The following is a 17,777-nucleotide window of genomic DNA, read 5'->3' as shown; positions in this document are numbered from 1 at the left end:
TAATCAAACTATCAAAAATTAAATACAAAGAATTAAAAGCAGCAAGGGAAAAGCAACAAATAACATAGAAGGGAATCCCATAAGGTTAACAGCTGATCTTTGAGCAGAAACTCTGCAAGCCAGAAGGGAGTGGCAGGACATATTTACAGTGATGAAAGGGAAGAACCTAAAAACCAGATTACTCTACCCAGCAAGGATCTCATTCAGATTGGACGGAGAAATTAAAACCTTTACAGACAAGCAAAAGCTAACAGAATTCAGCACCACCAAACCAGCTTTACAACAAATGCTGAAGGAACTTCTCTAGGCAGGAAACACAAGAGAAAGAAAAGACCTACAATAACAAACCCAAAACAATTAAGAAAATGGTAATTGGAACATACATATCAATAATTACCTTAGATGTAAATGTATTAAATGCTCCAACCAAAACAAAGACTGGCTGAATGGATACAGAAACATGTGCTGTCTGCAAGAGGTGCACTTCAGACCTAGGGACACATACAGACTGAAAGTGAGGGGATGGAAAAAGATATTCCATGCAAATGGAAATAAAAGAACGCTGGAGTAGCAATTCTCCTATCAGACAAAATAGACTTTAAAATAAAGGCTAGGGCTTCCCTGATGGCACAGTGGTTGAGAGTAAACCTGCCAATGCAGGGGACACGGGTTCGTGCCCCGGTCCAGGAAGATCCCACCTGCCACAGAGCGGCTGGGCCCATGAGCCATGGTCGCTGAGCCTGCACGTCCGGAGCTTGTGCTCCGCAACGGGAGAGGCGGCCACAACAGGGAGAGGCCACAACAGTGAGAGGCCCGCGTACCGTAAAAAAAAAAAAAAAAAGAAATACTAGCAAACAGAATCCATCAGCACATTAAAAGGATCATACACCATGATCAAGTGGGATTTATCCCATGAATGCAAGGATTCTGACAAAATTCAACACCCATTTATGATAAAAACCCTCCAAAAAGTAGGCATAAAGGGAACTTACCTCAGCATAATAAAGGCCATATATGACAAACCCACAGCCAGCATCATTCTCAATGGTGAAAAACTGAAAGCATTTCCACTAAGATCAGGAACAAGACAAGGTTGTCCACTCTCACCACTCTTATTCAACATAGTTTTGGAAGTTTTAGCCACAGCAGAGAAGAAAAAGAACAGGAATCCAAATCGGAAAAGAAGAAGTAATGCTGATGACATGATACTGTACTAGAGAATCCTAAAGATGCTACCGGAAGACTACTAGAGCTAATCAATGAATTTGGTAGAGTAGCAGGATACAAAATTAATGCACAGAAATCTCTTGCATTCCTATATACACACTAATAATGAAAATTCTGAAACAGAAAATTAAGGAAACACTCCCATTTACCATTGCAACAAAAAGAATAAAATACCTAGGAATAAACCTGCCTAAGGAGACAAAAGACCTGTATGCAGAAAACTATAAGACACTGATGAAAGAAATTAAAGATGATACAAACAGATGGAGAGATATACTGTGTTCTTGGATTGGAAGAATCAACACTGAAAATGAGTATACTGCCCAAAGCAATCTACAGGTTCAGTGCAATCCCTGTCAAACTACCAATGGCATTTTTCACAGAACTAGAACAAAAAAATTGCACAACTTGTATGGAAACACAAAAGACCCCAAATAGTCAAAGCAATCTTGAGAACGAAAAACAGAGCTGGAGGAATCAGGCTCCCGGACTTCAGACTATACTACAAAGCTACAGTGATCAAGACAGTATGGTGCTGGCACAAAAACAGAAAGATAGATCAATGGAACAGGATAGAAGCCCAGAGAAAAACCCACGCACATATGGTCACCTTATCTTTGATAAAGGAGGCAAGAATATACAGTGGAGAAAAGACAGCCTCTTCAATAAGTGGTGCTGGGAAACCTGGACAGCTACGTGTAAAGGAATGAAATTAGAAAACTTCCTAACACCATACACAAAAATAAACTCAAAATGGATTAAAGACCTAAATGTAAGGCCAGAAACTATCAAACTCTTAGAGGAAAACATAGGCAGAACACTCTATGACATAAACCACAGCAAGATCCTTTTTGACCCACCTCCTAGAGAAATGGAAATAAAAACAAAAACAAACAAATGGGACCTAATGAAACTTCAAAGCTTTTGCACAGCAAAGGTTACTATAAACAAGATGAAAAGACAATCCTCAGAAAGGAGAAAATATTTGCAAATGAAGCAACTGACAAAGGATTAATCTCCAAAATACACCAGCAGCTTATGCAGCTCAATATCAGAAAAACAAACAACCCAATCCAAAAATGGGCAGAAGACCTAAATAGACATTTCTCCAAAGAAGACATACAGATTGCCAACAAACACATGGAAGGGTGCTCAACATCATTAATCATTAGAGAAATGCAAATCAAAACTACAATGAGGTATCACCTCACACCGGTCAGAATGGCCATCATCAAAAAATCTACAAACAATAAATGCTGGAGAGGGTGTGGAGAAAAGGGAACCCTCTTGCACTGTTGGTGGGAATGTGAATTGATACAGCCACTATGGAGAACAGTATGGAGGTTCCTTAAAAAACTAAAAAATAGAACTACCATACAACCCAGCAATCCCACTACTGGGCATATATCCTGAGAAAACCATAATTCAGAAAGAGTCATGTACCACAATGCTCACTGCAGCTCTATTTACAATAGCAAGGACATGGAAGCAACCTAAGTGTCCGTCGACAGATGAATGGATAAAGAAGATGTGGCACATATATACAATGGAACATTACTCAGCCATAAAAAGAAACGAAATTGAGTTATTTGTAGTGAGGTGGATGGACCTAGAGTCTGTCATACAGAGTGAAGTAAGTCAGAAAGAGAAAAACAAATACCATATGCTAACACATATATATAGAATCAAAAAAAATAGGTTATGAAGAACCTAGGGGCAGGACAGGAATAAAGACACAGACGTAGAGAATGGACTTGAGGACACAGGGAGGGTAAGGTTAAGCTGGGACAAAGTGAGAGAGTGGCACGGACATATATACACTACCAAACGTAAAATAGCTAGCTAGTGGGAAGCAGCCGCATAGCACAGGGAGATCAGCTCGGTGCTTTGTGACCACCTAGAGGGGTGGGATAGGGAGGGTGGGAGGGAGATGCAAGACGGAGGGGATATGGGGATATATGTATACGTATAGCTGATTCACTTTGTTATGCAGCAGAAACTGACACACCATTGCAAAGCAATTATACTCCAATAAAGATGGTAAAAATTAAGTTAAAAAAGAATAAAGAACAAAATATTTATATCCTGAGAAATATCCTTAAAATAATACAGCAGAGCATTTGATAGTGTTTTCTCTCTAAAATAAGATTCTTCAATAGAGGCCAATGATATTTCACCAAAGTGCAATTCAGAAAAAGCATTGTCCCAGGGTGGCCGATGGATGCCGTCCCAGTCTACGGCTCCCGGATGGTTTATTCCAAGGGGAGAGTTCAGGCAGGGCTACTCAGTGTCATCGCAGATACATTGAGAAACTAGTATACCAAGACAGTGCTGTGACAATTTCATTGTATTTCATACAATATTGGTCCATAGGAGATTGGAAAGTTTTTTAATGAAAAAACAAATGATCCTTCACCACAGATGGTTCTGAAAGCACTGTTTAGAGTATCTAGGAATGAATGAACTGCATATCCTTCAGGGATCCTCTGTAATTTTTTCTCAGCTGAGTTTTCATAAGGCCTTGAGGGTCAGGGTCCTCGATTATATGCCCTAAAATTGCCCGGATAGTTGGTCTCTTCTGATACCCATGAAATGAACCCTATGCAGAGACGGGTGTCACGCGTCATGTGAACTTCACACATGGGTGGGAACTGAGCTGTGAGAAGGCCGCCACACCACACACGGGGGTGCAAAGGAGCCCCTGCACCTGGGCTGGGATCCTCCCAGCAAGTAACCTGGGTTTGTTCCACGGCCTCACAGTCATTTTAGCCTGGAAAACCTTTACATCAGGTGCACCCGAACACCCACCCAGCCATTAAAAGCAAGTCAGTGTTCGCAGTACATGTAACTTTGAGCAGCACACCCTCCTGATACGACCTCCAGGGCTGAGTGGTTACAAACACTGACCCAGGTCGACTGGTAAGCGAGCTGATGTGCTTCGTCTATCATCCGTAAGCTATGAAGTCAGAGTTAGAAACAAGAGTTTTTCTAACAAACGTAGTGACTTTGGCTCTAGAATAATTGTCCTGCGGACTTTCTTTGCAGGAGTGGTAAAGTATCAGGGTGATTCCCAATAAGCATAATGATAACTAGCACTTACTGAACACTTAACTCTGTACAGCCACACTCTAGTTATCTGCATGCATTAAGTCATATAGTTCTCACAATAACCCTGTGAGGTGGATGCTACCGTTTCCTCTTTTTTTTTTTTTTTTTAAACTGATGAGAAAATGGAGGTTCAGCAAGCTTAGCTTTGTCCACAGTCACTCAGCTGGGACATGGCAGAGCTGGGGCTCTGACACAGGCATCCTGTCTCCAAAGCCACTGCCGTACCCACAGTGCTCTTCTACCTCCCTGTCTGTAAAGACAGAAGTAACCTGTATTACATATGCTTATTTTCCTAGAGAGCAGGAGAACAAGCGTAGCTCACCTAAAAATGCCACCGAATAATTAAGAATGTTAAAATAGGAGAGATACTAGGACATATCCCTTATTTTACGGCCACTGGAAATTTTTATCTGATGCATTTTGAGTAATGAATCATATTTCAGGCATCCCACTGGAAAGATACTGATTAAACTGGAGAATTTCCAGAGGTGAGTTAACAAGCGAGTAAGGGTTCTAAAAACCACGTCCCACAAGGAACGCGTGAAAGACCCGGATATGTTCAACGTACACAAGGGAAATTGAAGAATACACGTGACAGCTCTTCATCAGTTTGGAAGTCTGGCTCGTGGAAGAAAAGTTAACCCAATTCTGTGGCATCAGAAGCAAACTAGTGCAGGGAAGTAGGCGCTCCAAGCAGCGGACTCTGGCTTAGTACTGAGCCTCTGTCTCACCGCCTTTGGAAGGAATCACTAACACTTCTCGAGAGCACACTGAGGTTTGCTATATAATCTCACATAACTGCTACAACAGTCCAGCGAGGATGTACCTACATTTATGCACCAAAACACTGAGGCTTAAAAAGGTTAAGAGAACAGCCTGCGACAGAGCCAGAATCTGAACCCAGACCCACGGTCCTCAGCAGAGCCAGACGAGACTGTCCTCCACAGAGCTGTCCAGCGGCAGGAGACTCCTTCTAATAAAGGAGGTTAAGCAGAGATGAGCCAGTGTCAAGGATGATACAAAATGAACTCTTCATTGAGAAGGAGGCTACATAGAGGGCTTATTAGATTCCTTCCAGTTCTGATTTCTTAGATATAAATTTCTATGAAAATATAATGCACTTGTTTTAAAGTTTACAACATTGAAGTTACATTACTAGCAGAGCTTACATCGACTTTCCTGCTGCTTTCCTTTTAATTATTAAAAAGAAAGGGGGGAGCTTCCCTGGTGGCGCAGTGGTTGGGAATCTGCCTGCCAATGCAGGGGACACAGGTTTGAGCCCTGGTCTGGGAAGATCCCACATGCCGCGGAGCAACTGTGCCCGTGAGCCACAACTACTGAGCCTGCGCGTCTGGAGCCTGTGCTCCGCAACAAGAGAGGCCACGATAGTGAGAGGCCCGCGCACCGCGATGAAGAGTGGCCCCCGCTTGGCGCAACTAGAGACAGCCCTCGCACAGAAACGAAGACCCAACACAGCAAAAATAAATAAATAAACAAATGTGGGGTTTAAAAAAAAAAAAAAAAGAAAGGGGGAATGTGTTGGGGGTGGGGTGGGATGAACTGGGAGATTGGGATTGACATGTATACACTAGTATGTATAAAATAGATACCTAATAAGAACCTGCTGTATAAAAAATAAATTTCAAAAATTCAAAAAAAGAATAAAGCTGAATATACCAGCAGCTAACACAACATTGCAAATCAACTATACATCAATTAAAAAAAATAAAGTGGCTATAAACATCAAAAAAAAAGGGGGGGAGATAAAGAGCTTTAATTTTGCTACTGAGTAGATAATCAGCATCGTCACATTTCATAATTTTCATAATTAGCCATTCATTCATCTAAAGAAGGTTTTTAAAGAGCATCTCTGTGAGCTGCTGAGCTGCACTGTAACAGGTGCAGGTAAACGGCCCACAACACCTGGAGTTTGCTACCTCCCTGAAAATGGGCATCAGTAACCTTTAAATTATAAATGATGAACTATAGGTTAAAGCAAAAGGAAAAGAGAAATAGGCTGTATGTAAATATTTCATGTAGCTCAGTGCTTCTCAAAATTTTCTGTCCAAGTATCCCTACTGGCCAAGAAGAATAAATGCCTTGTACCCTGGAAGGTCTAGGGAAGCAACTTAAAGGAGGCCTCTGTAAGCAGGAAGCTTCTTTGTTTTTTTTCCTAACGTTTCACAGAAACGTTGCATTTGTGCAACACAGTCTAATCTGTGTCTTAATATTTACATGTTTTAAATTACCATAACCACTATCGCTAAAATTGAAACTGTAAGATGCTTTTCATACCCAGTGAAACATTGCCTGATATATCCAGAAGTACATATATCCCAGTTTAATAAGCCACGGCTTCTAACAATACCTTGTATCTCAAGTTTTCTTCCCATTGAAAAAGATATTTTCAAGGAAACCTGTGGATATGGGAAGGATAGATATTCATGACTCACACAGTTAAGGCGAGATGTTCATGCATGCTAAGCCTTATGGGAGATTTACTTTTCTTTCCTCTAATATTAATTTCTCCTACAGATGGTTAAGTAGAATAAAGTATAGAAAATTACATAAATTGGTGAAACAGGATAAGAAAAAAATTACTTGAAAGAGTAGGATGTAATTTTTTGGTATTTGAGAATGATTTGAACTTTTAAAAGTTTGCAGAAATGTTGGACACATATGCTGAGAAGATTCTTTAATTGGTTAGCACGTAGTTCAGACTCACGTTTTACTGGTGTTTATGACATTTACGTAGGTTTTGAACGTAAAGTGATGATTCTAAATAAAATTATATTACAAATATACATGGTAACCTCTTTTGAAATTGATACTGCTTGTTTTAGGAAAAACGTGGATACGTAAAAATTTATGAATGTAATTTTTTGTTGTTGTTTAGGAGAGAAGCCATATGAATGCCCAAACTGCAAGAAACGTTTTTCCCATTCCGGTTCCTATAGCTCACACATAAGCAGTAAGAAATGTATCAGCCTGATGCCTGTGAACGGGCGACCACGAACAGGGCTCAAGACCTCGCAGTGTCCCTCACCATCTCTCTCGGCATCACCAGGCAGTCCCACGCGACCACAGATACGGCAGAAGATAGAGAATAAGCCCTTCCAAGAACAACTTTCCGTAAACCAAATCAAAACGGAGCCTGTGGATTATGAGTTCAAGCCCATAGTGGTTGCTTCAGGAATCAACTGTTCAACCCCTTTACAGAATGGGGTTTTCAGTGGTGGTGGCCCCTTGCAGGCAACCAGTACTCCTCAGGGTGTGGTGCAAGCCGTTGTTCTGCCAACGGTGGGGTTGGTGTCCCCCATCAGTATCAATTTAAGTGATATTCAGAATGTACTTAAAGTGGCAGTAGATGGTAATGTAATCAGGCAAGTTTTGGAGAATAATCAAGCCAATCTTGCATCCAAAGAACAAGAAACAATCAGCGCATCATCCATCCAGCAAGGTGGCCATTCTGTTATTTCAGCCATCAGTCTTCCTCTGGTGGATCAAGATGGAACCACCAAAATCATCATTAACTACAGTCTTGAACAACCTAGCCAACTTCAAGTTGTTCCTCAGAATTTAAAAAAAGAAAATCCAGTCCCCACCAACAGTTGCAAAAGTGAAAAGTTACCAGAAGATCTTACTGTTAAATCTGAGAAGGACAAAAGCTTTGAAGGAGGAGGGAACGACAGCACTTGCCTCCTGTGTGACGACTGTCCAGGGGACATCAGCGCACTTCCGGAGCTAAAGCACTATGACCTGAAGCAGCCCGCCCAGCCCCATCTGCCCCCCACGCCAGAAGGTGCCAAGCCCGAGGCCTCTGCTCCCTCGGGGTCCGGAGACGGCAGCCTGTCTCCCAGCCAGCCACCTTTAAAGAACCTCCTGTCTCTTCTGAAAGCATATTATGCTCTGAATGCACAGCCAAGTGCGGAAGAGCTCTCAAAAATTGCTGACTCAGTGAACCTACCGCCGGATGTAGTGAAAAAGTGGTTTGAAAAGATGCAGACGGGACAGACGTCAGTGCAGTCTTCTGAGGCATCTTCTCCCGAGCCAGGCAAAGCCAACATCCCTGCTAAGAACGATGACCAGCCTCAGCCCACAAACGCAGATGAATCCCCGGACGGCACGAGGAATCTCCAGAGTCCTCTGAAGATAACCGGCTCCCCCGTCCTACCAGTGGGCTCCGCGGTCAACGGTTCCAGAAGCAGCGCATCGTCCCCATCCCCCCTCAACCTCTCCTCCTCCGGAAACGCACAGGGTTACTCGTACCCGGCAGAAGGGGCACAGGAAGAGCCACAGGTCGAACCTCTTGATCTTTCACTACCAAAGCAACAGGGAGAGTTATTGGAAAGGTCAACTATCACTAGTGTTTACCAGAACAGTGTTTATTCTGTCCAGGAAGAACCCTTGAACTTGTCTTGTGCAAAAAAGGAGCCACAAAAGGACAGTTGTGTCACAGACTCAGAACCAGTTGTAAATGTAATCCCACCAAGTGCCAACCCCATAAATATTGCTATACCTACAGTCACTGCCCAGTTACCCACGATCGTGGCCATCGCCGACCAGAACAGCGTTCCGTGCTTGCGAGCGCTGGCGGCCAACAAGCAGACCCTGCTGATCCCCCAGGTCGCCTACACGTACTCGACTGCAGTCAGCCCGGCGGCCCAGGAAGCAGCCCTGAGGGTGGCCCCGCCCAACGGAAATCAGGTAAAGAATGCCCGCACCCTCGGCCTCTACTGGTCAAGTGCTCGTTTGACTTTTTTCATTGAATTTTTCTAATAAAAATCAGTCCCAAGAGAGCCAAGCAGCTTGTTAAGCTGTCATTTCTGAAAGGAAATAGATGAATGTGTGCCTTAGTACTTTTCAACGGCAGTTTTGTTATTCTGCTGAGAAAAGGGTCGATGAGTCTCAGCTAAATATTGACTGTTTGAAACTAGAGACAGAAGAGAAAAGTAAACCTGGAATGCTTACTAACCAGACTTCTGTTTTCTAGTCAGATCCCAAAATTCGTTAACGTTCTGTGTCGATTATGATCATTCGTAAATGAGAATTTGTTCACAGACATTTCACACCCGGCCAACTTAGCTATCCCTTTTTATGTGTTAACACCTCTGTTTGTAAAAAAAACTTTAAACAAACAAAAATTAAGTATATAAAGAATTCATCTAGTGAATTTACCAATGATTTTGTAAGCTGTAAACTAAATAGTGTTCAATCGTAATGATATATGAGGGAATATACTTGTGAATCTATGTTTGCAGTTTCCTCTTTAACTGCCCCCAGATCCATGACGGTTTTGATAGAACCAATGCGTGTGATTGTGTGTCTCACTGTCCGGGCTTTTTCTATGTCACTGACCTTGTGTCTCTCCATTTTTTTCCATCAATTTCTGATTGAATTTATCTCTAGTATTCATTTGATTCAACCTTTTTTCCAAATATTTGCTATAAGTAGGTGCAGCTAAAATAATTACAGTATCCTGTTCAAGTGTGTTTTGCTGCTTTTTTCTCCTTAACTATTGCTACCAGTGGGCTTCCCGTAATTGTGGTAACTCTTGAAAAAGTTTTCACACGGCTAAATTTCTCACTAAGTCTAAATTTGGGGTATATGAAACACTCTTCATGCCTTTGAATAATAAACAGGGAACCACAAACATAACCACAACGTTATTTACCGTTGAAAATCGAGTCCCTTTAGCACCATTAGCAGCTCGCAAATGCCAGAAAAATGTCGGCACTTCTCCCGCCTCACAAAGCCGTGAGAAACGTGGAAAACCTTTGAACTTGTAGAAAATTTGTGAGTTTAGAATGGAAGACTTCAGAAAAGACACAGGATCTTAGGGGCCCAATCCCACTACAGGCTCCCTGAAGAATTATTCTACCGGCAGGAGGCCCAGGTTTCCTCCCCAACCCCATCCCTAACCCGAAACTCCAAAGATGCACTGTCTAGCAAGTGTCCTTGTTTAGAGATGTGGACCCTCCTACATTGCTTCCATCTTGCTCCTTAAAAAAGTGATAGGGAGACAATGGAGTCTAGTTCACAAAACTCGAAGGTTCTGGAAGATACAATTTAAAGACCACTTTTTTAAAAAACAGAATCTTAATTTTTGCTCAGTGAAACCCAGAATGAAAAAGTGAAGGTAAGTGATGCAGTCACGAACCTGTGATTGTTCCGCAAACTCGTAAGTTAAAACCTTCTGCCAACTTCTCATAAGTTAACGATTCATACGGAACTAGGTGGGCTGTGTTAGTACTGCGTTCTGTATTATTTCTTTTCGGTGTCCTTCCTTCTCGGCGCCAGCTGGCCCTGGGTTTGCTGCGGTCGCGGCTGTAGCGCCCCTCCCTTTTGTCTGTGTCAGCCCCACCCGTCACCTGGCCCTCCCCTTGGAGCCTGCTTTGGTCAAGTTGTGGAAAGTGTACATCACAGTCGTTCTTTAATCTGTGCTTTTGTTTATGTCTCTTGTTTATCTTGTAATTTGAAAGGAAGTTTTCCTCCTCCTTTGTCTCCTCTAGGATGAAAGGCAAGACACTAGCTCCGAAGGAGTATCCAATGTAGAAGATCAGAACGACTCTGACTCCACGCCACCCAAAAAGAAAATGCGGAAGACGGAAAATGGAATGTATGCTTGTGATCTGTGTGACAAGATATTCCAGAAGAGTAGCTCGTTGTTGAGACATAAATACGAACACACAGGTATGTATGCGCGTGAACCTGGCAGTTTTGGAAAAACAAATTTATAACCATTTCCAACCTGAAGTGCCCCGAAGCCTGTCGGCTTAATGCCATCTTATTTCATAGCTGTGCCCTTATTTTATCAGGTAAAAGACCTCACGAGTGCGGCATCTGCAAAAAGGCGTTTAAACACAAGCATCACCTGATCGAGCACACGCGCTTGCATTCCGGGGAGAAGCCCTACCAGTGCGACAAGTGCGGGAAGCGCTTCTCCCACTCGGGCTCCTATTCCCAGCACATGAACCACCGCTACTCCTACTGCAAGAGGGAGGCCGAGGGGCCCGAGCCAGGGGCCGCGGGCCCAGGGGGCCCGCCCGCGCACCACGCGGGGGCCCGCGCCTCCCCCTCGCAGGGCGACTCGGACGAGAGGGAGAGCTCCACGCGGGAGGAGGACGAGGACAGTGACAAGGAGGAGGAGGAGGAGGAGGAGGAGAGGGAGATGGAAGACCTGCAGGAGGAAAAGGAAAGTGGAGGACCGCAGGGGGGGGAGGGGCGCGAGGGGGAGGGGCGCGAGGGGGAGGGGCGCGAGGGGGAGGGGCCAGCCAACTCCGAAGGTGCGAGGGAGAGCGCAGGAGCTGGAAGCCCAGCCCACAGCTTAGAACACAAAGTCAGCCAGGGCGCTGAGCAGGTGTCTGAAGAGAAAACAAATGAAGCCTGATCGTTTTTCTAGAAAGAAAGAAAATTCTAATTGGTAATGAAGTTTGTTCTATGTTATACATGCTTTTCACGGAAACACAGTAACCTGTATACTGTGATTTCTGTTCACTACTGTGTAAAGTAAAAATTTAAAAAAATACAAAATACCAAAAAAAAAAAAAACCACACACAAAAAAAAATCCGGGTGTGCCTGAACCTCAGACCTAGTAATTTTTCATGCATTTTTCAAAGTTAGGAACAAGTTTGTAACGTGAAGCAGATTAGAAAACTTAATGACTCAGAAAGCAAAGATGCAACAGGTCAAAGGAAACTGATTACTTAGACAAGCATCTGGCATTGTTTCATTTTATCAGTATTAATTATCACTCTTAACGTTGGTTTATTCTTAAGCTGTACAATTGGGAGAAATTTTATAATTTTTTATTGGTAAACATATGCTAAATCCGCTTCAGTATTTTATTATGTTTTTTAAAATGTGAGAACTTCTGCACTACAAAATGCCCTTCACGGAGAAGTATAATGCAGTTCCAAACCGTGCTAACTACCATTTCTAAATTCAGTCTAGAAGGTAGTAACTTCTAATATTTAGCTGTCATAGTAGAGCGTATTCTCATTTAAAGTGTATCGTTAGCCTTAAGAAAGCAGCCGATAGAAGAGCTGAAGTTTCTTACTCATGTGGTTTAAATGGAGTTGAAAAGATTGCCGTTGAGCTCTGATTGCAGGGACTAACAGTGTTGATACTGGTGAGGACAGCAGAGTCGTCAGATCGGTGTTCGTAATTGTGTTTGAGTACGTGATAAATATGAAGGATGTGATATGAAGCTTTGTATCTCCTTTGGCCTTAAGCAAGACCTGTGTGCTCTAAGTGCCGTTTATCAGTATTTTCAAGGCTCTGACCAGCCTCCGTTCATGCGTGGCCTACAATAACTAGCATTTGTTGATTTGTTTCTTGTATCGAAATTCTAAAATAAAACTCAGAACCACTGACTCTGTCAGAGAAGCCAAACACTGGGACATTTCACCCTTTAATAATTCCTCCGTATTCATTTTGCGTTAATTGACTTTCAGAATTTCTCTACAGAAATGAAAGGGAAATTTTCTAATCTGCTTTATCCATGTACTTGCATTTCAAACATGGACCTGCCATTGTTATTTGGCTCATAATTGTTTCCAAATGTTAGTTATTATGGACCCAGTTTATTAACAACATTAGCTGATTCTTACCTATCAGTATTATTTTCTTTCTTTTAGTTTATAGATCTGTGCAGCATTTTTGTACTGTATGTCTTCAAACCTGGCAGTATTAATACCCTTCTTAACTGACATATGTACTTTTAGTTTTAGAAAACTTTTATATTTATGTGTCTTATTTTTATATTTCTTTATTTATTACACAGTGTAGTGTATAATACTGTAGTTTGTATTAATACAATAATATATTTTAGTATGAAAATTTGGAAAGTTGATAAGATTTAAAGTAGAGATGCAATTGGTTCTCTTGCATTGAGATTTGATTTAACAGTGTTATGTTAACATTTATACTTGCCTTGGACTGTAGAACAGAATTTAAATGGGAATGTATTAGTTTTACAACTACAATCAAGTCATTTTACCTTTACCCAGTTTTTACTATAAAACTATTAAATTCTGAAATTCACTGTGTGACTAACAGCATGCTGCTCTGCGGTTTTATGAAGAGATTAGTCTAACCATGAAGTCTCGTTCCTTACAAGCCAAGCTAGGGCGACCTTATGTAAACAGTGTTGGGAACAACGTTTAACATTTTGTGCCAATTTGTTCCTGTATTCATGTATGTAAGTTACAAACCTGACTCTTCATTTTTAAGTTCCTTGTTACACCATGGTCATTTTCTAGTTTTTTACCAGACTCCCCCATCTCACAATAAAATGCATCAACAAGCCTGACTTACTTGCGGTCATTCTTTTAATCATTATCAAGATTTTCTCTGGAAAACTCTGTAACACACATGGGGGTACTATACCGTCATCCTGTGCTTGGTTTATCTTGGGCTGGGTCTGGGGAGACCGGATGGTGTAGACGTTCCCTGCTAAATCGTGCATTTCCCCGCGGCTGGGTGTTTCTGGGAAGGTCAGAGGTGACAACTAACGAACGGCCTCCCCAGAGCTTGCTTCCTCTTCCCGAACCCCTTCGCCCCTCACTCCTGACCCCGTGGCCTCTCACCCTTCGGGAAGCCTGCACTAGGTGCCTTTCCTCTGGGCTCCCACAGCCCCTGTACCTGCCTCGTCATCTCAGCCCTTATGCTGTGGCTCGCACGCCGCCCACCAGGACGGGCCGTGTCGGCCGCTGGGTCACCCGCCCGGCAGAGTGCCCGGCCCAAGTGCATGCGGCCACGTTGGTCAAACGAGAATATAATTTGCACGTTAACAGGGCTCAGCTGTGTCTGTCTTTACTACTCTTTTGCTTCTATGTATGTTCAGTGATTTCAGCAATTTAATAATTTTTTTACTCAGGCCCTACGGAACACGACATAGCAGACAAATTGTAAACTATACCTTTCCCGTCGCCTTTCTCCTCTGATTTGCGAGCTTATTTCTAGGTGTCGTCTTTCTGGTGCTTAACCCAATGGTACACGACACAGGCATTCAAGGCCTCTGGTAGGAACTGATGGGACGACCCTCCCCTTCTTACGGCCTCATGTTCCTAGGTGATCGCTATCAGCATGGTGCCTCATTTCTCCCGTCACTGAGAAGAGCTACCCAATAAACAAATGCATTGTATAGGGTTAGAAAATAAGAGTAAATAACCCTTCTTAGGAGACATTGGTGCTATAATCACTAAGGAGCAGCTCAAAGAAGGCAGAGTTCTCGATACATACGGGTAAACGGCTAAGAAAGGGATCCAGGTTCATCAGACAGGTTCTGAAAATGAAACCGCGCGAATGCTTCCCATTACTCCCCCAAGCCCCGTAACAGCAAGAGTGTCATTTGTCCCTGACTTGTACCATGCACACAGGTGCTTCACTGCTGTTGTCAAAGCTGATTTCACAAAAGCCTTGCAAGATTGAAAGACCATGTGCCCATGAACACAGACATATTAAGTAGCAGAATAAAGACTGGAACATGGGTCCACCCAACTCTAAGAGCCATGCCCTCAACTAGCCTGCCTCACATCTCACTTAAGAGCAGCTTACACCATCTACATTTAAACTCAATCCTGGCCTTAAGTAACATGAGTAGAAAATGTCAGCAAGGCCAATATACATTTTATAACATGGTGAAAAAGAAAAGCAAGGGCAAGGGTTTTTCAAATCTGTGTGCAAACTTAAAATTAGCCCTGAAAACGTGAAAATGCAAACTCAGAACAGATCTCTTAAGATCAATTAGAACAACCACAATATGGTCTTTGTCTTCTGAACCTAAAAAAAAAGCATAAATTCCTCTGTTCTAGTGAACAAATACATTCCACTCAATACACATTTTTCCCCAACAACACATGGGACATTCATGAAGAGAAACCATCTTATGGGCCATAAAACAACCCTCAAATTCAAAAGAATTGCAAACAAAGTGGTTTTTCTCTGACTACAAAATAATTAAACTAGAAATCAGTAACAGATACATCTGGAAAATCCACCCCCCTCCACAAAACTACTGGAAATTAGACAACACATTTCTAGGTAAAATATGACCGTTATAAATTATGAAGAACTAAGTAAAAATGAAAATGCAACATCAGAAGTTGCAGTGTGCAGTAAAGCAGTGCATGTAAGAAAACTTATAACATTAAACTTTTATTAGAAAATAGAAGGTGCAGTCATCTAAGCTTCCACCTTAAGAAATTAGGAAAAGAATAAAATTAAACCCAAAGCAAGCAGAAAGGAGGCAATAATAGAAGACAATGGCATAGAAAACAAATACAATTGCGTAAATCAATGAAATCAGAATCTGATTCTTTGAAAAAATTAATACAATTGATAAACCTCTAGCCAGACAGATCAAAGAATAAAAGAAAGGAGACAAATCACCAAGAATGAGAGAGAAGATCTTCTTGCAGATTCTACAGGGTAAAAGGATGAAAAGGAAGTATTATGAACTTTATGCCAATGAATTTGACAACTTTGATGAAAATGTCACGTCCAGAATACCAAAACTCACTAAAGGAGAAATAGATAACCTGATTAGTCCAATCACAAAGAAATTTCTAGTTAAAAATCTTCCCACAAAGAAGACTCCAAGCCCAGATGGCTTCACTGGTGAATTCTACCAAAAATTTACAGAAGTTATTGTACCAATTCTACACAAACTCATCCAGAAAATAAAAGAGGAAAACACTTCCCGCCTTAGTCTGTGAAGCAGCAGCATTAACCTGATAGGAAAACCAGACAATGATATTACAAGAAACAAAAACTACACACTAATAGCTCCCTGGATGTAGGTGCAAAAATCCTTGACAATGGGGCTTCCCTGGTGGCGCAGTGGTTGAGAGTCTGCCTGCCGATGCAGGGGACACGGGTTCGTGCCCCGGTCCAGGAGGATCCCACATGCCGCGGAGCGGCTGGGCCCGTGAGCCATGGCCACTGAGCCTGTGCGTCCGGAGCCTGTGCTCCACAACGGGAGAGGCCGCAACAGTGAGAGGCCCACGTACCGCAAAAAAAAAAAAAAAAAAAATCCTTGACAAGATACTAGGAAATCATTTTGAATAGTTTATCAAAAGGAAAGTACATTACAACCAAGTGGAATTTATCCCAGGACTGCAAGGTGGTTTTTGCATTCAAAAACCACCTTGTAAACCAAAAATTTACAGTTTTTACACATTTACATCATATTTACAGAGCAAAAAGAAAAACTGTATCATCTTAATAGGTGTACAAGAAGCATCTGACTGAACTCTACACCAAGTCATGCAAGTTCTTGGCAATCTAGGAATAGAAGGGGGTTTCCTCAACCTGATAGAGGGCACCTGCAAAAAAACCCCATAGTTAATAATTTTGAAAAATTAAATGCTTTCCTCCTAAAATTATGAACAAGGCAGTAATATCTGCTCTCACCCTTTTATTAAGCATTGTACTGGAGGTCCCACGAGGTGCAACATGACAAGAAAAATGAAAGGCATACAGATCGGGGAAAAAAAAGTAAAACTTTTTATTTGCAGACAGGTTGGTTGTCTGTGTCGAAAAAAAGGAATTTACAAAAAAGCAACTAGAAAAGGTGAGAGCAAGGTTACAGGATATAAGGTCATTATGCAAAAATCTATCATATTCTTATAGTAAGGGTAAAATGGAAATTTAATTTTTTAATGTATGAAATATTTAGGGATAATTTAGTAAACTACGGGCAAAACCCAGGCACTGAAAAATACAAAACACAGCTGAAAAAAATTAAAGGTGCAATGAAAATGAAAAGATATTCCATTTTTATTGATCAGAAGATTCAATGTCATTGCTGTGACAATCCTCCCCAAATTTATCTATTTTTTTTACTTTTTTAAAAATTTGTTTATTTATTTTTGCCTGTTGGGTCTTCGTTGCTGTGTGTGGGCTTTCTCTAGTTGCGACGAGCGGGGGCTACTCTTCGTTGCAGTGCATGGGCTTCTCGTTGTTGTGGCTTCTCTTGTCGTGGAGCAAGGGCTCTAGGCACATGGGTTTCAGTAGTTGTGGCACACGGGCTCAGTAGTTGTGGCTCACGGGCTTAGCTGCTCCGCGGCATGTGGGATCTTCCCGGACCAGGGATCAAACCTGTGTCCCCTGCATTGGCGGGTGGATTCTTAACCACTGTGCCACCAGGGAAGTCCCTATCCTCCCCAAATTTATCTATTAATTCAACACAATTCCAGTGAAAACTGCAGCCACATACTTGTAGAAACTGACAGGCTTATTCAACATTTATATGGAGATGCAAAAGACTTCAAGTAAGCAAAAGAATTTTGGAAAAGAAGAATAAAGTTGGAGGACTTAGACTACCTGATTTCTAGTGATACTATAAAGCTACGGTAGTCAATACAGGGTTGTATTGAATGGACAATACAGGGTTGTATAAGAATGGACATATAGATCAAGAATACAGAGTTAAAAG

General features: G+C 42.0%; 1 protein-coding gene and 1 long non-coding RNA gene across 3 annotated transcripts in view; one reads left to right on the top strand and one right to left on the bottom strand.

Annotated features, from left to right (window-relative positions):
• The window catches only part of ZEB1 (zinc finger E-box binding homeobox 1), a 194,141-nt gene extending 180,498 nt beyond the window's left edge, over positions 1–13,643 (top strand). For both annotated transcript variants that reach the window (XM_079912317.1, XM_079912316.1), the window contains exons 7-9: positions 7,232–9,042; positions 10,848–11,028; positions 11,154–13,643. In XM_079912317.1, coding sequence (XP_079768443.1) covers positions 7,232–9,042; positions 10,848–11,028; positions 11,154–11,725 — 2,564 coding nt within the window. In that variant the 3' untranslated portion in view covers positions 11,726–13,643. The remainder of the gene's footprint in view (positions 1–7,231; positions 9,043–10,847; positions 11,029–11,153) is intronic.
• Positions 1–17,777, bottom strand: part of LOC307181657 — a 57,055-nt gene that overhangs the window by 8,215 nt on the left and 31,063 nt on the right. The window lies entirely within an intron of this gene.

This window comes from Stenella coeruleoalba (assembly GCF_951394435.1).
Source record: "Stenella coeruleoalba genome assembly, chromosome: 2".
Lineage (NCBI taxonomy): Eukaryota > Metazoa > Chordata > Mammalia > Artiodactyla > Delphinidae > Stenella > Stenella coeruleoalba.
Note: the sequence above shows the minus strand (reverse complement) of the source record. Positions and strands in the feature narration are given on the sequence as shown.